The sequence below is a fragment of the Leucoraja erinacea genome, chromosome 4 (assembly GCF_028641065.1).
Source record: "Leucoraja erinacea ecotype New England chromosome 4, Leri_hhj_1, whole genome shotgun sequence".
In the NCBI taxonomy this organism is placed as follows: domain Eukaryota; kingdom Metazoa; phylum Chordata; class Chondrichthyes; order Rajiformes; family Rajidae; genus Leucoraja; species Leucoraja erinaceus.
In genome coordinates, this window is record NC_073380.1 from 62,789,010 (window position 1) to 62,814,115 (window position 25,106).

Consider the following 25,106-nt stretch of genomic DNA (forward strand, 5'->3'; position numbering starts at 1 on the left):
TTGGAATGAACTCGTACCGTGGGACAGGGCCATAAAGTAGGTATGAACAACACAATTGAACTGCAGGTAGACAAAAGTGCTGGAGAAACTCAGCGGGTGCGGCAGCATCTATGGAACAAAGGAACTAGGCAATGTTTCGGGCCGAAACCCTTCGTCATACGGATGTAGGGTGGGGGGGTGGGGGGGGAAGAGAAGAAGAAATGAAGAGGAGGAGCCAGAGGGCTGAGAGAGAGCTGAGAAGGGGAGGAGACAATAAGGGCTGCCGGAAATTGGAGAAGTCAATGTTCATGCCGCTGGGGTATAAACTGCCCAAGCGAAATATGAGATGCTGCTCCTCCAATTTCCGGTGGTGCTCACTTTGGCCATGGAGGAGGCCCAGGACAGAAAGATCGGATTTGGAATTGGAGGGGGAGTTGAAGTGCTGAGCCACCGGGAGATCAGGTTGGTTAATGCGGACCGAGCGGAGGTGTTTGGCGAAACGATCGCCAAGCCTACGCTTGATCTCACCGATGTAGATCAGCTGACATCAAGAGCAGCGGATGCTATAGATGAGGTTGAAGGAGGTGCAGGTGAACCTCTGTCGCTCCTGGAACGACTGCTTGAGTCCTTGAATGGCGTCGAGGGGGGGAGGTAAAGCGACACCTGTAGCATTTCTTGTGGCTGCAAGGGTAAGTGCCCGGGGTGGGGGTGGTACGGGAAGAATTGACCAGGGAGTTATGGAGGGAGCGGTCTTTACGGAAAGCAGACAGTGGGGGAGATGGGAAGATGTGGCGAGTGGTGGGGTCACGTTGGAGGTGGCAAAAATGATGGAGGGCTATTTGTTGTATGTGACGGCTAGTACCTTCGATTTTTCCCAGCATCTGCTGGGAACTAGCTTGGTCTTGGTGGCAAAAACAGGAAAGCAGACTATTATCTAAATGGTGGCCGGGACTCTGTACACCCTTGTAGGCATGCACGCAGTGGAAGGGGTATGTAGCAAAAGGGAGAGAGGGAAGTTCTACGCAGTGTTATGGGGTATTGGTGAGAAACCCTGGAGTGAGAGTCTCATCTATATTGCCATAGAGGGGCAGAGGGAACCCCCGCTCCTGGGATGTCAGGACTGTCCTGAAGAATCAGTCTGAGAGAAGGGTTTTGGCTCGAAACGTTGCCTATTTCCTTTGCTCCATATATGCTGCCGCACCCGCTGAGTTTCTCCAGCACTTTTGTCTACCTTCGATTTTCCAGCATCTGCTGGTCCTTCTTGAACAGAGTTGAACTGCTGCTTGGTCTTCAAGCCAATTCCTCTTCAAACCCACACATCTCAGTTTTTCAGCAGCAGAGTTAGGTTTAAATTCCCTGTTGTTAACTTAATCATCACTCTTGACTGATTTTGAGAGAATGCTGCCAAGGTGTGTAAACATTTGCATTACTGAAGCCTCTGGCCATTCACAAGGATATTTGATTCTGTGCATGGAGTATTTGATGCTGATTAGTGCACAATTACTGTTTTATTTGCACTAATTGTGAGGTTAAAGTTGCCACAGACATTGGAAAATATATCCAAGCTTTCCTACATATCAGCTTCTGAACTTGTGCCAACAGTGTCACTTTTAACAGTGTGTAGATGCAGTGGACGTTTGTCTAGAATTTAATCTGGAATCTTGCCTTGCCATTTGATGTGGTGTATTCTGTGCAGAGGTGTCATGTGGAAATGGTTAAGCTCTCTGGCATATTTGCAGTGTCCACAGGGCGGCACGGTGGCATAGTGGTAGAGTTGCTGCCCCTTATAGCTAGAGACCTGGGTTCGATCCCAACTACGGGTGCTGTCTGTACGGAGTTTGTATGTTTTCCCCATGACCACATGTTTTTTTTCCAAGATCTATGGTTTCTTCCCTCACTCCACTGGTATAAATGTACAAACAATGTGTAGGATAGAGTTAACGTGCAGGGATCGCTGGGCGGTAGGGTCTTGGTGGGACGACGGACCTGTTTCCGCACTGTATTTCTAAACTAAACTAATTCAATCACACAAGCATAGAGTAAAGTCGGTATGAACAACATGGTTGAACTGCAGCTTGATCATTAGAAACATTGGAAAATATGTCCAAGCTTTTCCACATATCACCTTCTGAGCTTTTGCTAAGTGCACATTCACCAGCAAAGAGAAAATCCTTTAAGATGGTTTCTTATGCTTTGGGTTTGGCTGAGAGTCCCCTCAGGTTAAAGGATACTGGCGTCAATACAGTGGGTGGCCCAGTGGCACAGCTGGTAGAGCCGCTGCCTCACAGCACCAGAGACCTAGGTACAATCGTGTCCTGGGTTGATGGCTGTGCAAAGTTTGCACTTTCTACCCGTGACTGTGTGTTGCCTCTGGGTGCCCCGGTTTCTCCCATATCCTCAAGATGTATGGGTTTTGTAGGTTAATTGGCCTCTATGAATTGCCCGTGCTATGTAGAGAGTGGGATACATAGAGCTAGTGAGAATGGGTGGTAATCAATGGTCAGCACAGACAGTGGGCTGAAGGGCCTGTTTCCATGCTCTATCAGTGAACAGTTTACTCCGTGTTACAGCAGTTCAGGTTCCAGAAATTCATCCTTACAGAACTCAGCATCCACTACCCAGAAATTTGAGATGAGTAAATTTTGCATTTAGTGAATTACATGGGGAAATACAAAAGTAAACGCAAAATGTGAAAGAGACAATAAATTTTAACTGTTTCTATTTTTTTAACTTGCATTTCTTGAAACAGATCATATGGGTTATTTTTAGCATGGGTGGTTCATTTTGCTGTCTGGCAGGTTTTTCTAAAGAGTTCTTCATCTTATTTACGTTCACGATGTCTGAAAAAGACCACCAAGTTTAAGACAAGCTGTAAAACTGAACTGAAGGCTGGAAGGTGATAAGTGAAGGTAGTAGATACAGGAATCTGATAAGGAAGATGAAAAATGGAACCAGTGATTTGTTACTTCCTCATCTATCACCTTCCAGTCTTCAATTGGGTTTTTTTTTGCTCCAGATTACAGCATCTGCAGTTATTTGCATCTCCAAAAGCAACTGTGATCATTTAAGAGATCTGCTTTGGAACCTGACGAGGACATTTCTTAAGTAAGGCCCCCACCATGACCCAGCAGCTGTAGTACTATCAGCATTACTGTTGAAAAATAAATACTGTATCTCCTTCAAACACATCTCCACTTATAACGTGGGATTCTATGGGAAATAGTGGTTCATGTTGTGGAAAATCACGATAAAGGCAGCTATTTAGGAAGGCAACCCCTTTGCTATGTGTTGGTTGCCTACACTAGGTAGTGTTATAAATTCATCTACACATGCTCATTGCAAGGCCATTCAACAGGTTCTGATGGATGTAAGATAAAGTGCAGCCTGTATGTACTCAGTCTTTGTTCAAACTGCAATCATATCGATCAGTATGTATTCCAAGCTAGTTGCTGTCAGGCTGCTATTGATTTGTACCTCATTCTTTCCTCATTATTTTGTGCTGAGGACAATATTGACATAATGAACTTCTTATCTCTGCCAAGCAACTGGGAGATACCCAGGACATGCTTCCTTAACTATAAATCCCAATTTACTGCATTCTTGCAGCAACCCCAGAAGGTTGCGATTTTCCAGGCGCGAGAGGTTTACCTCCACATCAGGGTTGCGTTCTCTAACTAAGCAATTGAGATGGCTGTCATAATAATATTTTTTAAATGTGAATCAGGCTTGAGGTCTCATTGAAAGCAAGCATTAAGAGCACATGAACTGGGGCTGAAAGGAATTATGCTCAACCAAAAATAAAATTCAAAACTGGTACAAGGTGACAGGGCTACAAAATACTGACAGAGCAAGATGTAATGGGGTCTGTACAGCATGATTTTTTTTGCCGGACAGTGTAATGAACACCGCCATTGATGTGCACCTGCAAAGAAAGTGTGAGGAGTACAAAAATATAAGTTCTGTTTCCTCAGTTCATCAGGGAAATTCTCCTTCTCTGCCCTAGCGTCAGACTCTTCCTCTTTTCCCATAGTTTATCTGGCTCCTTTCTCCAGAATATGCTGCTGCGTGCTGGTCACCACACACTGAATAAGGATGAAATAGGCACACCTGGAGATGTCCCCGTATGGAGAAAATGCAGTTTCATCATAATGAGATCTACAATACTCTCCACAATGATTCCACTCGTCATTTACATTTCATTACAGCAGCACATGGTCGTTGCATGAAGCGACCATACAAGAGTCAGGAACCAGGTAAGGACAGGAAGACTTTATTTTCAAAGATCCATCCTTCAGGCATTGAAGGCCACTGCTTATGTTTGGGAGCTCGCTCTCACTAAGGATGAAATTATCATGGGGGCTGCCAGTAAACACTGCATTAAGCAGCTCCTGATGATCTACCACCACTCCTACCCACTGATGATCTACCCACAACAATAAGCTTCTCTTTTGAGGAAAGGTCAATGGTTGCCAGCTGACAGATCCCACGACCATATATAACACCTTTTCCTCACTAAAATCAGTTGTCCTTCCGCATGCAAGATCCTCAGGCAGCCTTTCAGAAGCTGTGATGTAGAACAAACTGAGACAACACAGAGACCTGCAGTGGCTGGTTCAAATACTCCTCAGGTGAGGGAGCTCAGCATCAAAATGACTTTGACCTCAAAAATAAAATGCGACCTGATCGGACTTTACTGGTTTATCTTTCACTAAACGTCATTCACATTATTTCCTTTATCACGTATCTGTACACTGTGAATGCCTCGATTGTAATCATGCATTGTCTTTCCGCTGACTGGTTAGCATGCAACAACAGCTTTACACTGTACCTCAGCACACCTGACAATAAATAAATTAAACTAAAATAAATTAACTACATTTTCCCTTCGCATATCTCCTTATGAAGGTTTTGGAAAAACTGACCTTGTGATTTCATTGTTCATCAAACAAGGCTTGATAAGAAATAGTACATCTGAACACATTGAGGAAACGTGTTTCTAACAGACATGTGTGCTCTTCCTGTGGTAAGATGCCCAATCCACCACATATGGCCAATCTTCAGCACTTTGACAGGTACCATTATTAGCCACCCATTGGAGTGTATGTAAGCTTTTCAATTATGGAAACAAACATTCCCTTTAAACTACAACAGATTCCAAATGTTTTTTATGATGCTTGAGCGGCCTTTAATGAGTTCTGACAGTGCCCATTCAAGTATCTCAAGTCAAACCAAAGACCCCACTGATACATTTAAAGTCAGAAATTACCATTGTGAACACAGGTGGCATCAGTAACTATGCACGTTATACTGGAAAAACTTTTGCGCAGAAAAGTCTGGACCAAATTTCTACTTGTAATATAAATGTGTGGCATCTCGTCTTTAATGCAGTGAATGCATAAATGTACTGAACTACTTTTATTCCCAAAAGGCAATTGAATTTTCCGAGCTATAAGAAATGTTTGCAGCATGTTTCAAGTAAACATGCTGCAAACATATTCTGTAAACATATTTTGGGTGGCACAGTGATGCACCAGTTGTACCACAGACTCGCAGCTGCAGCTGATCCCGAGTTTGGATTTTATTTACACATTTCACTCCATAATCACGTGTCTTTTTCTCAGGTTTGCCAGTTCCTTCCCACATCCCAAAGCTGTGTTAGTGAGTAAACTGGCGACTGCAAATGGCCCCAAATGAAGGGGGGTGGCAGGTAAATTAGAGGGGAATTAATTAGCAGGTGAAAAATAATTATTTGCCGGGAAATAAGGGGGATATGGGATTGATGTAAATGTTCAGTAATCATCACAGATTCAAAGGGCCGTGGCCTATATTGAGAGAAATATAACATAATACAAGCAAATATAATTTAAATGAGTACCTGCAATGTTCTTATGAACCTCTGCTTATTCTGTACGATAAAACTGTCAGGTTCTGGGAGATTTCTCACTCTTTACACCACTGCTGTGGGACGTATCACTGATGGGGATGAGTCCGAGTATAGAAGAGAGATTGAGCAACTGTCCATATGGTGTCAGCACAATAACCTGGCCCTCAACACCAGCAAAACCAAGGAACTGTTTGTGGACTTTGGAAGGAGTAGGAGGGGGACCCACAGTCCCGTTTATATCAACGGGTCAATGGTTGAAAGGGTCAAGAGCTTCAAATTCCTGGGCGTGCACATCTCTGAAGATCTTTCCTGGTCCGAGAACACTGATGCAATTATCAAGAAAGCTCATCAGCGCCTCTACTTCCTGAGAAGATTACAGAGAGTCGGTTTGTCAAGGAGGACTCTCTCTAACTTTTACAGGTACACAGTAGAGAGCTTGCTGACTGGTTGCATCGTGGCTTGGTTCGGCAACTTGAGCGCCCTGGAGAGGAAAAGACTACAAAAAGTAGTAAACACTGCCCAGTCCATCATCAGCTCTGACCTTCCTTCCATCGAGGGGATTTATCGCAGTCGCTGCCTCAAAAAGGCTGGCAGTATCATTCAAAAACCCACAGCATCCTGGCCACACACTCATCTCCTTGCTACCTTCTGGTAGAAGGTACAGGAGCCTGAAGACTGCAACGACCAGGTTCAGGAATATCTACTTCCCCATGGCCATCAGGCTATTAAACCTGGCTCGGACAAAACTCGGAATATTAATAATCCATGATCTGTTATTTGCACTTTATCAGTTTATTTATTCATGTGTGTATATATTTATATAATGGTATATGGACACACTGATCTGTTTTGTAGTCAATGCCTACTATGTTCTGTTGTGCTGAAGCAAAGCAAGAATTTCATTGTCCTATCAGGGACACATGACAATAAACTCACTTGAACTTGAACTTTTGACAATTTATATAGCTCTTCTGAAAGCTGATCCAGACTGCTAAAGGTTAATTGACCTAACTTTTGTGTTGTATCATATCAGAATTTGATGATTACTTCATCAAATAAACATGTCACACATTTCACTTTTAGCACAATGTTACCTGTGAAGGTAGCAATGTAATATTTATGAACTGTTCACATGCAAATAAAAATGAAAAGTTGTTAGTGAGTTGGGATTGAGGTTTGCAATATTCGAAAACAAAACCAGGAAAGAATGAATGACAACTGGGAGCTGTAGCAAAAGATACAAAATGGTGTAAGACAATTAAAAAAGAAAGTTCAAAAAGCTGGAGTAACTCAGCAGGTCAGGCAGCATCTGGAGGGAAGAAATGGGTGATCTTTCAGGTCGAGACCCTTTTTCAAGAAAAACAAAGAAAGACCATATATTTGGTGCTCCGGGCCTTTTAGGTTTTGTCAAGAATTTGCTGATCTGTTACTCAGTTTTCCTACAATTTAATGGTGGAGATGTGAAAGTCAGACATTCAGAACAAGATGTGCTGGTGCATTAAAATGATTCAAAATCCAAGAAAGTCCTAAACAAATTTAAGAGCACTTTATTACACTATGAATTGTTAATAGATGCATCAAAATATACTAATCAAAAGAAATAGATCAAAAGCGCATACTTATACTAAACTCAAACATTCTATAACTTGTTCTGTCTGCCTACCTCCCTCATGAATTGGGCTTGAAAATTTGCATCCAATTTCTTTCTCACTTATTTACAACTGTTGGATGGCAGAGTTCAGAATTAGACAGATTCATACCAATATCATTAATGGATTTATTTTGTTATACAATGAACACCCGTACAATAAGCGCTTGGGCAATCTTTGTCTTTCTTATATGCAAATTAAAACCAGAATGTCCGTCATAGATGCTGTATACTTCATTTAATGTGAAATATTTTTGCACTCTCTGTTGCAGCAGAGAAAAGAGCTACACTTAAATATTTAGTCGAGAAGTACATCTGCACAATACCAAGAAAAGTGCCATTGTAAAGTTGAAAGTCATGTGAAGAAGACATTTAACAACTCTGCATATTTCCTTTGGTGCCTTAATACCATTCGTTAACATCAAATGTTCATATTTCTGCAAGATTTTCTTGTTCCCAAGCACTTAGACAACACCAGGTGGCGCCACCAGCAGTGGCTGCCTTGCCAACAGTCTGTCCTTTCTTTTTTTGTTATTTTAAGTATGTGTTAAAAAGTATGTTTTAGTGTTCCTTGGTTTGTTTTATGTGGAGGGTGGAGGGTGGGGGGCGGGGAAGATTTTTTTTCAATCTCTTACCTGGACGGAAATGCGATTTTTTTTCCGTATCGTATCTCTGTTCCCACTGCGGCCTAACATCGTGGAGTTGGTGGCCTTTCCTGGAAACTGACCCAACGCTCCAAGCCGCAGGAGTGCGGGACTTTAACATCGCGAAGTTTGCGTCCCTTTGCCGGGATGTTTATGTTAACTTTTATGTGGTTGTGTGACTTGTTGCTTAAGAAAAAAAGGCTGTATGGCAACTCAAATTTCACTGTAGCTTAATTGGTACATGTGATAATAAACTGACCTTGAAACCTTGACCTTATTTTTAATTGCCTAAATCACCTGAATGACATCAGCAGATGTGCAATTCATTATTACAACCACAGTGGTCTGAATAATAATGAGTGCTAACTATTCACAGAAGATCCACTTTTTTAACAATATTGGAAGCCTAGAAATTAAAAAGCCAATCACATCCATTCACAGTTGCACGCCACTTTACACACTCACACCTCATGTTACATTGAAGACTGGTGTTTTCTTTCGTCTTCAAACACTTGGTTGTGCTCAACAATGACCTGCAATAGGCAGCTATCTAGATCTGATAGGTACATGAAAAGAATCTTGCCAGGCACTAAAAGTGCCCATGAGGCCCAGGTGACAGGAGACAGCACCTAACACTTTAGCCATCTTGATTTCACAGGGAGATGTACTCTGATCCACATTTCTCAGAGGTGTAATGTCTATTCAGGTTATAATCCGCAAGGTGATCATCACTCATGCCCATGACCTCTCGTACAAGCTCACACACCCCTATGGTGGTCTCACAATGGAAGTCAAAGTCACTCCCATTGTCAACTTACTTTTGTGATCATCCCATCTCAAACTGCTGATATATGCCACAAATTACAGTCTGCTGCTCACTGTTGCCTTTTGGGAGTTGTTTTCGACAAAAAAAACAGTCTAAAATGTTATACAATCCCACGGAAGACACCTTGTCACGTAGACACAACATTGAGATAGCCTGACAAACACTCGCCGATTTGTACAGCTGCTGTTTTAAACTACAGTTCCCTGCATAGAAGGATCTGCGGCCTATCGTGTCCAGCTCGCAAACAACTGCGACACAACTCCGTATTTACTGTTTAAAATGTTAAACAATACTGCATGTTGCAAAACTGTATTTAAAGGATTAGTTCACAAACTCTATCCCATCCTCATTGCCAATTTTGTTATATTCCGGACGGCAGAATGAATAACAACTTACACACAGGGTGCCTGGATCACGAGAGAGAGTTTTATTAACCAACATTCCCTGCTTATATTGAACACCAACTCATTAACATATACATGAATACGTATGAGTATAAGACATCTTCTAATGTATAAGAGCAGATCTAATCAACCTTTCCACAATATGATCAGGCAGACAAGCCATTCGCTGAAGTGCAGAGATTTAGCGACTGCAATCATATCCCTGCAACTTCCTGCCAGGAACGCCGAGCTGTAGTCCTGAAGGATCTCTCTCAGGGTTGGCAACAATCCCATTAAAAAAATAATTCTTATTTTCCAACGGAAAGTTTTCTACTCCTGTATTAAATTGGTATCCTGCAAAGATTTCTTCACTTGTGGAAGTGTTTGGAGGTGTTATTTGGTTGCAGGACTGGCTTAATAGCTCCATTCTGTGTCACAGTGACAACATCAATGAAAAGTTTAGTCTATTACACCTGCTTTCTGGATATACTGTAGTTGTAAACGTCTGAGCCCGACAACACCATGGCACTACTGAACTTGGTGATGTTTAATTCGTTTTTTTTTAATCCACACTGATCAGATGCAAACTTGCATCACCTTGCATTACTGTATTTAATGGGGTGGGAGATTGCAACCGCCCTGTTTCATCGAATGCAATCAACTTGGCGTGCACAATCAAATAAGATCAAATAGAACAAGTTGTCCCATAACTTTAGGCTGAGCACACCATACGCAAGAAGACTGTGTTTACTAAAAATATGCCACGACAGTGTCGGTCACAATCGTACAACTCAATTCAGCTATACTTTTAATTGCACAATATATCTTATCAATTTTACCCACCTTTAATGTCCTTTCCAAAGCCCATCGATGAAGTCACGGTACTTTTTCTGTAGTCTCTGCTCTCTGCTTTCCCTTTTATCATCTCATCGTCGCTCTTTAGATCATTTAAGACCATTTTCTTCTTCATCCTTTGCCGAGGTGGTAATTTTTGAGGGAAAGTAAACATTGGCACTATAACAAGGAGCATGGTGATCGCACAAAGCAAAAATCCACTCCACCTGCAGATTTTTCGAGAGAACAAGACAACACGACAAAATATATGAAGAGAACTTGGTCAGAAAAGCAAAAATTTGCAGATGCTGGTAACACAATAAAAGCAAAAAATACTAGATATAATCAATATGTCAAACAATATCTTTGGACAATTTGCTTTGATGCTGGCTGCAAATCAATTATATATACGATCCCAAGGGACTGTCTAAGAAAAAGATACATTGAATTCTATGTTGAATCTAGTCTTTTATGAAAATTAAAAATGAGAAATCTTTTTTCATCTAATGCATGAACAATATGAAATGTCAGGTCAAGAAGATATACTTGAACAGTGCATGCTTAACCTCATCCCCCGCCCCCCCCCCCCCCCCCCACCACTTTTGCTCCTCCCACAAGATTCTAAAGGGCCTGTCCCACTTAGACAACTCTTTAGACGACTGCCAGGGAATAGTTTTAATGGAATTCACCTACAACACCTGCGACAACCTATGATAACCTATGACAACCTACCATAATGGGCGATTTTTTTGTGTGACAGCTGCGACAATTTTACTGACGTAGGTTGTCGTAGGTGCTGTTGTAGGTTGTCACCAGATGTCGTAGGTGAATTCCATTAAAACTAGTCCCTGGCGGTCGCCTAAAGAGTCGCCTAAGTGGGACAAGCCCTTTACTCTATGACTCTTTTAATCCTTTGCCGTGAGATCCATCTTGAGACCTCAGTCAAGCTGATAATGGCAATGAATGTTTTCTTACTTTTAATTAACTCTTTATCCAAGTTAGAGGATATTTTTAAGGCAGAGATAGACAAATTCGCGATTAGAAAGGGTATCAAAGGTTATGGTGAGAAGGCAGGAAAATGGCATTAGGAGGCAGGGACCATCCAATGGCGGAGTAGACTCGATGGGCTGAATGGCCTCATTCTACTATAATTTATGCACATGCAAACATAGATTACAACATGTTAACATGTTTTTTTATGGAATCGTTGGCTAGTGATCAGCATGACCCAACCAATAACTTTCAGTAAAGCACTGGCACAGCAGATTTTGGAAATCATAACAGTACAGATAAAACATTTTTAAAAGTATTAAAGATATCTATGAATAGCGAGGTTGACCCAGACTAATTTCATACTAAAGGTAGACACAAAATGCTGGAGTAACTCAGCAGGACAGGCAGCATCTCTGGAGAGAAAGAATGGGTGACGTTTTGGGTCGAGACTTTTCTTAAGACTGAGAGTCAGGGAAGAGGGAAACTAGAGATATGGATGGGTAAGGCGTGAAAATGACTGATTAAAGCAGACGATTGTCTGGGCAGACTGGGTGAAGGTGTTCAGCGAAATGACAGGTCTCAGCCCAAAACATCACCCATTCCTTCTCTCCAGAGATGCTGCCTGTCCCACTGAGTTTCTCCAGCATTGTGTGTCTATCTTTGATGTAAACTAGCATCTGCAGTTCCTTCCTACTAGTTTCAAATTGATCTGTGACAAAGCATTAGGTGGTACCGCAAAAGCAATATAACCCGATTCCACACAAATATTTAAGGCTGAGAGTATCAACGATGATACTCCAAAATTGCTTGGAATATCATCGTTATTAATTACAAGAAAAATTCAGCTGTCTTTGAAATGTGCAAATTGGTAGATGATCCACACTTAAATGAACTAGACAAAGCATTATTACCTTTTCACGTGCATATTGTGTCACCCTAATGCTGTTTGTAAAACATGTATATAGAGAGAGAATTTCAATTGAGATGTTCACAGAACGGCAGTCTTAGATTTTCTAATGTAATGACACAGAGGTGTTAACATTGGTGCAATGTTCCTCAGTTGGTGTAGCTGACCCCAGCATGTGTAATCTTTGCAGTCAACTCTGAAAGATACATACTGCAATACAGGAGAGCAATGCTTGTATTGTGGAATGTGCCATGATGGGAGAGGGCTGTGAGAGTGTTTCCAGAGGGCGCTGAACAGAAAGCATGTTCTTTGTGCACGGGGATCCTGGATGTAGGTTAGTTTAGTTTAGTTTAGTTTAGAGATACAGCGCGGAAACAGGCCCTTCGGCCCACCAGGTCCGCTTCGACCAGCGATCCCTGCACAATAACAGTATTCTACACCCATTAGGGACAATTTTTACATTTACCAGGCCAATTAACCTACAAACCTGTACGTTTTTGGAGTGTGGGAGGAAACCGAAGATCTCGGAAAAAACCCACCCAGATCACGGGGGAACGTACAAATTCATTACAAACAGCACCCTTGGTCAGGATCGAACGCGGGTCTCTGCCGCTGCATTCGCTGTAAGGCAGCAACTTCACCGCTGCGCTACCATGACGACACTGTAAATGTTATTGACCTTGGGGTACATGTTCATACTTTGCTAGTGCATCACAAGTAGATAATGAAGAAAGCATTTGTCATGCTGGTCTTCATCGGTCAGGGCACTGTGTACTGGATGTGGGATGCTATGTTGCAGTTGTATAAAACGTTGGTGAGTCCACACTTGGAGTATTGTATAGATTCTTGGTTACTCTGCTATAAGAAATATGTCATTACACTGAAAAGAAGTACAGAGAAGCCATACAAGAATGTTGCCATGATTTGAGTGTTTGAGTTATAGTGAGAGATTGGGCAGGCTTGGACTTTGTATGCTTGAGACTAGGAGACTGAGGGGTGATCTTGTAGAAGTATATAAAATCTTGAGGGGACTAGCTGAAATGAATGCACAAGTCACAGGAGAGGGCATAGGTTTAAGGTGAGGTGAGAAAGATTTAATAGGACGATGAGAAGCATGTTCTTCACTCTGTGGGTGGTATGGAACGAGTTGCCAGAAAAACTGGTTGAGGCAAGCACAATAATAACATTTTAAGATGTTTGTACAAGTGCATGGATTAAAGATTTAGAGGGAAGCAGGCCTAATGAGATGAGTTTAGATGGGCATCTTAGTTGGCATGGACAAGTTGGGCGAAGGGCCTGTTTCCATGCAGTATTACTCTATGACAGAGGTTGTCATGTAGGTCACTGTATGAGCATGTGTTCATACTGAACTAAACTTGGAGGCATGCAATCACTGTGAATTGTTTGAGGAGGATAATAATAGCATTTAAGCAGACAGAGCCTTACAGGTTAAATGTACAGACATGTGCAGTTGTAAGTTAATGCAAAAACATGCGGTGTTACTCTTCAATAGGAAAAAGCCTTGGCTTAAAAGGGGAACCAGATAAGTACTTCAAAGAAATCAAGCTGCAAGACTATAGGAAGGTAGCGGGCGTATGGAATGAGCTGGAGTTCTCCTGCATTGAGCCAGAGGTCCTCATTTTGTGCTGTAAACTATGATATTGCATTTCTCTGAATGTCTTCACATTGTAGAAGCCTCCAATGCAGAGGAAGCCAATGCCACGCCTGTGGACAGAAGCTAAAGTAGATAAATGTCTCTACTCTTTGAGAATGCAGTTTGGATGATCTCCCTAAAGTGAATGTGGAAAACAGGCAATAAAGAGATCAGTAGCAGTTGTTTGAAATTATCCTGATGCCAAGTAGCTGTGAATACCTATGACTCTGACCTCCACTGGCAGTCATAGAGTCATGCAGTATGGAAACAGACCCTTCGGCCCAACTTGCCACACCAGCCAAAATGTCCCAGCTACACTTGTCCCATCTGCCTGCATTTGACCCATATCTCTCCAAACCTGTCCTATCCATGTGCCTGTCTAATTATTTCTTCAATGTTGAGATAGTCCCTGCCTCAACTACCTCCCCTGGAACCTCGTTCCATACATCCACCACCCTTTGTGTGAAAAAGTTACCTCTCAGATTCTTATTAAATCTATTTCCTTTCACTTTAAACCCCCTGTCCTCTGGTCCTCGATTTACTTACTGGGCAAGAGACTCTGTGCATCTACCCGATCAATTCCTCTCATGTACCTCTATAAGATTATGTACTGTACCTCTATAAGATTACCCCTCATCCTCTAATGAATAAAGTCCCAGCCTACTTAACCTCTCCCTATAGCTCAGAACCTCTAGTCCTGGCAACATCCTCATAAATCTTCTCTGCACCCTTTCCAGCTTGAGAACACGTCAAGACACATGTAGGAGGATACAGGAGGTCATAGGTTTCTATGTGAATACATAATATAGTTTAAATATTGATCTTTTATGTTGCATAGTTTCAGGGAAATTGATGTTAATAAAATCTGTTGGTCTCCGACTAATTAAAATGTGTAATTTTTCAGATGTATCAGGTTGAAAATCTCACTGCAGATGAATTTTGTGCATTGCAATGCTGTTGATGTCAACCCAAGGATGATATATGCCAGGACACATACAAATCCTGCTAAAGAGTCAATGGATGAATTTTCCAAGATCACTTGTACATCCAGAAATGTGCACAAGATCATTTCCGTTGCATGACACTGTTTGTTTTGGAGATGTAAATAGACTCCTAATTCACATAGTGGTATTAAAAAAAGCATACATAAATCTGAATCTCAAATTGAAACCTTATTTGAAAGGATCAGCTTGGTAATCTTTTTCCTATTTAACATGATGAGTAATTATAGTGAGCAGTTTCAGCATTTGCTTTGAGTCAAGAAGTTACTGCTTTGCAGGTACTACCATTGAAACTTAAAGCATTGATAAGTTCTGAGCTCACAAGGTACATTTCTCCATTAGCCCAGCACACAGCAGAAAACCACTTGACACAAGTAGTCTGAAAACTGATCACTGTATTTATACAGACAATGGTCGGTTTGTCATTGAGTACAATTAGGTAAATACATTTATTTTAAAAAGTATGTAGATCAGTGAATAGCAATCAGCAGGGAAAAAGGACTGTGTAAATATCAGCAAATTCAGATCTCACACATTAACCTGGAATTATCAAACCTGCTGGATCAAATCTGTACACAATACCCACCTGTATTCCAACATTGGATACCTTACCCAACAGCGAAGCTCAAACATGCATCTAGGTATTCTCCGGCAATCACACTAAGGAATGTCTGCTAAACCTCCACCAGATCAGGCCAAGTAAAAAAAGAAGCAAGTTTGTTCATAGGAATGGAAAAGTGATCCCCCTGCCCTCCAACTCTGTGGTCCAACCGACCACATGCTTACATAGACTAGATAAAAATTAAAAAACTCCGTAGATGCTGCTGCACCCGCTGAGTTTCTCCAGCATTTTTGTGTACCCACTATGACAGATAAATTTAGTTTAGTTTATTGTCACGTGTACTGAGGTGCAGTGAAAAGCTTTTGTTGTGTGCTAATCAGCCAGCATAAAGACAATACATGATTACAATTGAGCCATTCACAGTGGCTGACATTTATTTTAAACTTGATTGGGGTATTATTTTACACAGTAAATGCGTTCAGCAATAAATTTCAAGGCAGGGAAAATGAAAGCATCATATGAATAATGACAAAAGGAACCAAGCAAATGACAAAATGTTGGAGGAACTCAGAGGTTCAGGCACCTTATGTGGAAGGAATGAAGAGGCAATGTTTTGGGTCAGGACCCTTCTTCAAACTCTGTGCTTTGATCATATGTATGATCACAGTGGTTTATTGTCTTTCCATGGGTTAATAACCTAATTTGCTCTTTTGAGCACATGATACCTGTCCAAGGATGGGGTGTTCCTTTTCAATCTGTATATCAAGCATTGAAACATTTTAGAATCCCGATAATAAAGACACTCTTGGTGCAGTGTGATTGTCTAAAAATGCTTTATTCATTGTTGAGATTAAAGGATGTGACTTAACAGGGGAAGCTTCCTCACCAAGCCAACTGACCAGCAGGAGGTCCCAAGGCCAGAGGGGCCTAGATTATATATATTTTTCCATATTCTGATAGGGAAGGAGCTGCAAAAATTTTACATCTCACCACTCAGTGCCCCAGTAATTTTCCTCACTCATCATAACTCTGAACTGTATATCTGGTGGGCTTGAACCAACATTGTGCTGAAGAACATTTCACCAGCTCCTCACAGTGATTTATTGCTTCACAAAATCTCTTTTGCCCACTTGCCACTTGACTCCAATGGGAAAATACAGGCACGAATAGCAGGAGTGTCTACATCGACGAGTGAACTCTGTAACTGGATGAATGATAGGATAATTACAAGTGAACACCATGTGGTTGAATCCCTGCTTTGTTATTCGGAAGGACTTCGGAAGGACATTCGCTATTGACCAGTACCATTCACCAAAATTCATGAGTTTCAACTAGTTCTGAATAAGCATTATTCACACTCATGCACAGCAAAATATGGATTCGCAAGCTATGCAAACAAAGATATGGTAATAAAAAAAGTATTTGAAATATCTTACCAATTTCCAATGAAGCGTGGATCACTCTGATCAATCTGAACTATGCCCCGGGGATCTACATAGAAGCCAATCAATACACCGCCAAGGAGGTATCCTGCTGCAGGGCCCAATGCTCCCATTACATACATTATAGCTGGAAAGGAGAGATGATATATTGAATAGGTTAGTGGGAACAATAGGTGCACAGATTCAAGATGAAAGGTAGAAACCCCAAATTAAAAACTGGGTAATAATAGCATCTTATAAAAACAAATATTGCCCTAGAGTGACAACCAGACAAGAGTGGTAAAAGCCCTGTTCTTGAGTCTGATGATCGGCATCTAAAGTCCCATCAACTAGAACTGATGAAGGAATGGTGTAGTAAGGAAGATGCCACTTTTATAATTAAACAGTATACAGAAATATTTGACATTGGTGGTCATAAACAATGAGGTTGAACGTATTTCATATCAAGGATAATAACTCAGTCTTTTTCATTATTAAATTTTAATCATGTTGTGTTAATCAAGTTTAATCACATTTAAACAGCACTAACAGCTGTCCACCAATTTTCATTTACCACACTTCTTCCCAAACAAATATTTTGTACAAATCACCCAGGAATTTCAATGTGACCTCTTTTGATTCAATGAAGTTGATGCCAAGTTAAATTAGGGGCTGTTTTCAAATTGATCCACCCGTTTTATATTTCGATCAAAATCCATTTTCAGCCATTACATTGAGATTCCTTCTGACCATTAAGGTGGTTAAAGTGGTTTTATGGTAAATTTACCAAAATAAAGATCAGGAAAGTTTCCAATTATTGAAGCAGGCATATATTGTTTAACCACGCTGGAACAGACTGCAGAATCATCATTTCACTGGTCCTTTGTGAGGCTTTGCTCTGTACAAATGGATTGTTAAATTTTCCAACAAAACAAAAATGACACTTCAAGAGAATTTAATCAGCTATTAAATATGTGTAAATGAAACCTCTCAGAATAAAAAAAATTATTAATATCTATTATTAATTTGAAAATTACAAATGGAAGAGATATTATACAGAAATTATCTTTTGTATGCTGATGTAATTTTGAGAAAGCTTTCATTTCGTACAAACTCACACTACAGAAGTCCATTTGATTCGTCATGCAGTCTTGAATAAAAACCAGCTATAGACAGCTCACTTCACTGCCCCCGTCACTCTTTCCTCATAATGCAATATTTTACTTTACATTTATCCAATTAGCTGATCAAAGGTAATACTAAATCTACTAACAAGCAGCGTGTTCCTTACATAATGAAACGGAAGTGAGTTACGCTTGCCTGTTCATACCTAAGGACTGCTCTGATTAAGACAATGATCTAGAGGAGTCCAAAAAGAAAAGATAGGGCCATCATTAGCACATGCTTAACACCTGACTTTAACACCTGACTTTGGTGCTTTCTCTCAAAATGTGGTAAATTCACGCATTGCATGTGTGTATGAAAATATATATTGTCATATGTCCCAGATAGAATAATGAAATACGTACTTACAGCAGCACAACAGAATATGTAAACATAGTACACTGTAAACAATATAATAAACGTGTGTGTGTGTGTGTGTGTGTGTGTGTGTGTGTGTGTGTGTGTGTGTGTGTGTGTGTGTGTGTGTGTGTGTGTGTGTGTGTGTAAAATATACGTATGTATGTATATACACACACTGACGTTTTTTTCCTCTTGTTTATTATATTATTTACAGTGTATTATGTTTATATATTCTGTTGTGCTGCTGTAAGTAAGTATTTCATTATTTTATCTGGAACATATGACAATAAAACACTCAACTTGACTTGACTGTTGCATTCAAGACAAATTTGGTCCTCAAAATAGTTGCATTTACACCCAAAAATACAGCCACAGCAAAGTTATAGAACCATACAAGATGGAAACAGGTCCTTAGGTTTGGATTGATCAAGCATAAATTTAATGCCAACCCTACACAAATTCCATTTTATTCTTCCCACATTCCCAGCAACTCCATCCAATTCTAACATTCACCTTCATGTTTAAGATCAAATAATCTTCCAACCTGCATGTTTTTGGGCTGTGGAGGAAACAAGAGTACCCTGGAAAAAAATTGTGTTCTCACAGTGAGATGATGTAAACTTCACTACAGACAGCATCAAAGGTCAGGGTTGAACTCGAATCACTAGAGTTCTGCTTTTCTCTGCCATTGTACCTTCCAAGCCACTGGGCCAAAGTACCTGCATGAATGATGGTCCGCCTTCCAGGAATCCATGCTATTATCTGAGGCAGTGCATCTAGGGTAACAGGAATGTTCCACATGCAAAGACCAGAGCTGTTTGTGTCTGTACCAATGTTACTAGCATAAAGGAAATTATTTTTGGCAGCTTTAATCCCTGCGTAAGTGGTCTGAGTTACCCACTGACATGAGCCTTTCTTTGAGGGACCAGGCCAAATTAAACCCAGGCTTTAAACCTGCAATCTGAAAGATTGATGTGCCGACTGTGGTTCAGCAGTAGAGTTGCTGCCTTACAGCGGCAGAGATCCTGGTTAGATCCTGACTATGGGTGCTTGTCTGTACGGAGTTTGTATGTTCTTCCTTTGAGTTTTCTCCAATTGTCTCCCAAACTGTAATGACATAGGTTAATTGGCTTGGTATAATTGTAAATTATCCCTTGTGCGTGTAGAATAGTGTAAGTGTGCGTGGATCGCTGATTGCTCGGTGGACCAAAGGGGCTGTTTCCACACTGTATCTCTAAACCAAACTAAACTAAACTGTCAATAGACATAAAAAGATGTATAACTCAGTGGGATATGCAGCATCTCTGGAGAGAAGGAATGGGTGACGTTTCGGGTCGACACCCTTCTTCAGATTGTCACTTGGAAACTAAACTGTCACCTGGACTGTAATTCAAGCTGTATTTCCCACTCCAGTTCAAAGATATCATAGGAAGCTATTATAAATCACTGCTGGCTGTGTCAAAGTAACTCAGAACAAAGGCGGACCCTGCCATTGATGTATATAACCTGAATTTGTTTAACTCACAAAATGGTTATGGGGTGACCCAACCTCCACCACCTCTAAAAGAATAAAATGTAATGCTCCAGAATTCTAGCGGATTAGAAAACACAAATTGAAACTTCTCTGCATGGACCATGTACACAGGATTTTCTTGGGGCCATGGTGAAGCCATCTTGTTTTGCATGTTTAACAGATATTGTATATCCATAATTTTCTGCCCAATAGTATAAGCACACACACATTAGCTACAGAGTCATAGATGAAGCACTAACTTTAAAGTGCAGTCCCCCCTCATGTTAGAATCTCTGAATCACTGCTTTAAGACTGGTTTGTTTCAAGCGCCGATGGAAACATCTGGAAAATTGATCAATGACCCATTGGCCATCAGTGAGGAAGGAGAAGGCATGAACTGTGAGCTGTAAACATTGAGGCCTCGTGTAAGGATTCAAGGTTTACATCAATGGTGGATTCCTTCATATAACAGTGATGAGGAGAGGACCTCTAACTTTAGCAGGATCCTGTTAGACTCTTACGCCCCTGTCCCACTTAGGAAACCTGAACGGAAACCTCTGGAGACTTTGCGCCCCACCCAAGGTTTCCGTGCGGTTCCCAGAGGTTGCAGGTGGTTGCCGGAGGTTGTAGGTAGTGGAAGCAGGTAGGAAGACTGACAAAAACCTCCGCGGACCTCCGGGAACCGCACGGAAACCTTGGGTGGGGCGCAAAGTCTCCAGAGGTTTCCGTTCAGGTTTCCTAAGTGGGACAGGGCATTACTTTTGCATTCAAGGCCACTGCAACAATGTTAATCCTGCTCTGCGCACTGATTAACACCACAACTGCGCTCCCAGTGGCTCAGCTAATAATCTGGTCATAACACTGTAAAAATGTATGTGTACATGTGGTTATAAACACATTTTACTTCCAAAGTTATTATGCAACATAACAATCTTGTGCCAAACAATAGAATTTCAAACCTAGTTTACATTTTGTGCCAAGTGCGAAGGGTAAAACCTACGAAAGGTCAGTATGTGATAATGGATTTATGATCCATGGAGGATTTTGATAAACTAGTGGGGATTAAATTTATGGCAGAATCAATAGGTAAGTAAATGAGAGAGGGTTTATTGACAAAAGATGTATAATGAGACAAAGAAACCCAATAATGAAATAGAAGGACTTGACATTGGTTAATATAATCATGCATGTTTTAAATGTCAGAATTAGATTTATTTTTCAACTTCTGTCACCTAGAAATAATTTATTTTGGAACCAGTTTGAGAAAATTTTCACTGCATTCTCTCTTTGGCAAGTATATCTCCTTTTAAGGTGAATAGAGCAAAACTGGACAAAGTACTTCAGGTGCAGTCTCGCCTAGGCCCTATATAGTTGTGCCACATCATAGGCATCTGTTCTCTTGAACATGGATCGCCTCAATGTAAGAGCTGGCATACCATTTGCCTTCCTGATTGCTTGCTGCAATTCCACGATTTATTTCAACAAAGCAAGAATTTAAATCTCTTAGAGTCATAATGCTTTTAACTGTGCAAAATTGTAAATCAGTTGATAGCAAAACTGAGTATTTTACTTCGGAGTCACGTGAGTGACTACGTGAAGAGCCCGCTCAGCACGCATGCGCGGCATTGCATTCAGCAGTGCAACAGCGGCCGCATCGGGAGTCAGGCGCTCCCGCTACAGGGTGAAAGAACGGACCGTCAGGTAAGTACCCTGAGGTCGGGGTTTCTTTCACAGGGAGCCTTCTTCTTTCAGGCAGAAAAGAAAGGCTCTTGGACAAACCTGTCCCCCGCTCGACTCCACGGAGGAGCGTTCCATCTGGGGGGGGGCAGCAACAAGGCGGTAGGACCACTTACCGGGCGCTCCGCTATCCCCGACACCGTGCCGAGCCCAGCCCGCTAGCGCCTGAGTAGCGCGCTGGAAGTAAAGCTACCGAAGAAGCGTCCGGCCGGTGGCTTCCGACTTGTCGGACGGAGACGTCTCTCCACCCGCACGGGGAGGGGAGACAGCCGCCTGAGCCGCATGGAGCGGCTCCTGGAGCAGGAGCTCCAGCGAGACGCGCTTCGTGAGGGGCGCTCTCGCAGGGGGAGTTCAGGCACTCCCTCCACAGTGCCTTGTGCACTGTCCATTGCTTCCTCCTTACCCGAGGGTAGCTTTGATGACCAGGACTGGGCTGGTCAAGAAGAGGGGATGCTGGCTGAAGATGTCGGGAGTATGCAAGGGGTGCAGGAACAGGAAGAGCTGCTGGGTGTGGTGGACCGCCACGTGGCAGCCCCACGTGCAGGAAGCCGTTAAAGGCCAAACTAGCGGCCAGCATCAACCACCTCTCCAACAGGCCCCTACAGGAGCAGGTGGTCAATGAGGCCTTAGAAACATATACAGCTCCAGAGAACTGTGAGTCCCTTAAAGTGCCGGCTGTAAATAGCCAAAACTGGGGGCAGGTTGGGGTAAATATTCGGAACCAGGAGCTAAAACTGCAGCAGATCCTCAGGCTCCTGACGTCAGTCATCACATCGTTTGCTCGTTCCGTGGACAAATACGGTGATGACCACAACCTTTGTAAACAAATCATAAGACCTTCCATAAAATCCTAAATTTGCAGGGTTGTGCAAAACCCCAGCCACTGAGCCAGACCCACTGCTCTTTGGCAAAAACCTCACAAACCATACGAAGGATATGGAAGAGGCCTTAAAAAACTTTCGGTCTCATGAGGGCAGGCCCCAGGACGAGCAAACCAAAAACAATAATTCCCAAGCAGCAGCACCCCATCGCGTCCACCAGTCGATGTCTACCATATGGGACTGGTGAAAGCTCGGGGTCCGCATTCTATGACCGGAAGTCTTCTTTAGACCAGGGCCCAGAGCGGACCCCATGGAAAATGCGCCACCCCCCAACATCACCGCCACGTCAGACAACGTGCAAGACTCGTTGGACCGGCAGGAAACAGAAGAAATACCCATAACCATGGAGGTAGATGGGTCTGGTTCCTACCAGCGTATAGAAAATAGGGGCTTAATACTAAGAGTGGGGAGATTACACCTGTTTAAAGAAGCACGGGAGTCTATCACGAGTGATCAGTATATACTCAATGGCATTAGTGGATACAAAATACAATTCATACTAGAAAAATTGACACCAGTTCAACATTCCCCCAGAGGGTATTTTCCCTCTAGTTAAAAACGGAGGGTCATGCTGAACTGGTTCGACTAATTACAAAGGGTATCGCCCAAAACAAAACATGAACCCTTGGAATTCGTATCAAATATATTCACTAAACCCAAAAAAGATGGTGGATGTCGCATCATCATTGACTTAACTTCACTAAATATGTTTGTTAAGTATATACATTTCAAAATGGAAACGTTTGGTGCTGCCAAACAACTAATTTCCAAAGGATACTTCATGCAAGCATTGATCTTAAAGATGTTTACTATTCAGTACCATTCACAAGGATCATCGCAGATACCTGAAATTTACCTGGATGGGGCAGCTATGGCAGTTTAAAGCGTTACCCAATGGGCTAACATCAGCCCAAGATTATTCACCAAGATACTAAAACCAGCTCTGGCAATATTAAGAAGACCAAAACATATCGTCATGGCATATCTTGATGATATCTTAATAGTAGGCAAGACTATGGAATTGACTATGTCAGCTGTATCAGCTACCAAACAGTTGTTCGAAACCCTGGGATTGTCTTACATCCAGATAAATCGAAGTTAAAGCCATCCACAATCATGGACTGCTTGGGCTTCACAATTAATTCAGTCCATATGACTGTAACATTGCCAAGAGACAAAACAGTTGAATTGGCACAATCATGCAACAATTTAATGGTCAACGAACGACCAACTATTCGACAAGTAGCAGAGTAATTGGGAAAATGGTGGCAGCATTTCCGGCTACACAATTCGGACCTTTGCACTGTCAAAACTTACAAAGAGCAAAGGTACAAGCACCAAAACGACATGCAGGTCATTATGATCGTGTCATGAAGTTACCCACTGAAGCAATATCAGAACTACAGTGGTGGTCAAAAAACGTTTTGCATAGTTTCAGCCCTATTATCATCACTAACCCTACGTTAAGTTATCCAAACAGATGCCAGTGCTCAAGGCTGGGGAGCAACTAACTCCATATCCAGCACAGGTGGTAGATGGACTAACCCAGAGTCATCATTACCACTTACACTGGGCATTAATTATCTAGAGATGTTGGGTGACTTTTATGTTTTAAAAGCACATGCATCAAATATGCATCACTTGCATGTATGGTTACAAATAGATAATACTACGGTGGTGGCCTACATTAACCATATGGGCAGCATAAAATCGGTATCATGCGACAAGTTGGTCAATACAATTTGGCAATGGTGTGTCGAAAGACCTATTTGGCTACCAGCAACTTACCTGCCAGGTAAGCTAAATACAGTGGCAGACACCAGGTCACGTAAATTTAATGACAACATCGAATGGATGTTAAACCCCAAAAAATTTGCAAAAGTTATCAAGCAATATGGCACGCCAGATATCGATTTATTTGCATCAAGGCTAAAATCACCAGGTACCTATGTATATCGCTTGGGAACCAGATCCTGAGGCAGCAGCGGTAGATGCGTTCGCGCTGGATTGGGGAAATTCTTCTTCTCTGCATTTCCTCCCTTCTGCCTCATCAGTCGGTTACTACGCACAGTACAAATGGACTCTGCTTCAGGTATTTTGATAGTACCCGACTGGCCTACGCACCCATGGTTCCCAATACTCCATGACATGGTTGTTGAAACTCCGATGGTATTCCCCAGTGACACAGAGTTATTAACACACAGTGTCAGGCACAAGCCACCCGTGCCATGAAAAAATCAAACTCCTGGGTTGCAGACCATCGACACCATGTCAGCATCCCTCCGAACATCCACTAAAAAACAGCACTTGTCCAGCATCAAAAAATGGGAGAAGTACTGCTTGGATACAGGGACCACCTACTCAACCGCTACAGTTACCAACGTACTGGAATTCCTGGCGAACCTTCACCATGATGAAGGACTCAGCTACAGAGCCATCAACACAGCTAGAAGTGCCCTGCCTGTCTATTTAAAACCAGCTCCAGGACAACAGGCCATGGGGTCCCACCCGCTGGTGGTCAAACTAATGAAGGGTATTTACAACTCTAACCCCCTAGACCAAGGTACACCCATACATGGGATGTCAGTGTGGTCCTGACATACCTCAGGGGATGGCCACCAGCCAGATCCCTCAACCTGGAACAATCTATGCTCAAAACACTCATGTTGATGGCACTTGTATCTGCACAGAGGGTCCAGTCACTACACCTATTGC

At 42.0% G+C, this 25,106-nt stretch overlaps 1 protein-coding gene across 1 annotated transcript in view; it reads right to left on the bottom strand.

Moving 5' to 3' along the window:
- The window catches only part of LOC129696491 (solute carrier organic anion transporter family member 5A1), a 170,204-nt gene that overhangs the window by 55,231 nt on the left and 89,867 nt on the right, over positions 1-25,106 (bottom strand). The window contains 2 exon segments of the mRNA XM_055634453.1: positions 10,208-10,425; positions 16,752-16,884. Coding sequence (XP_055490428.1) covers positions 10,208-10,425; positions 16,752-16,884 — 351 coding nt within the window.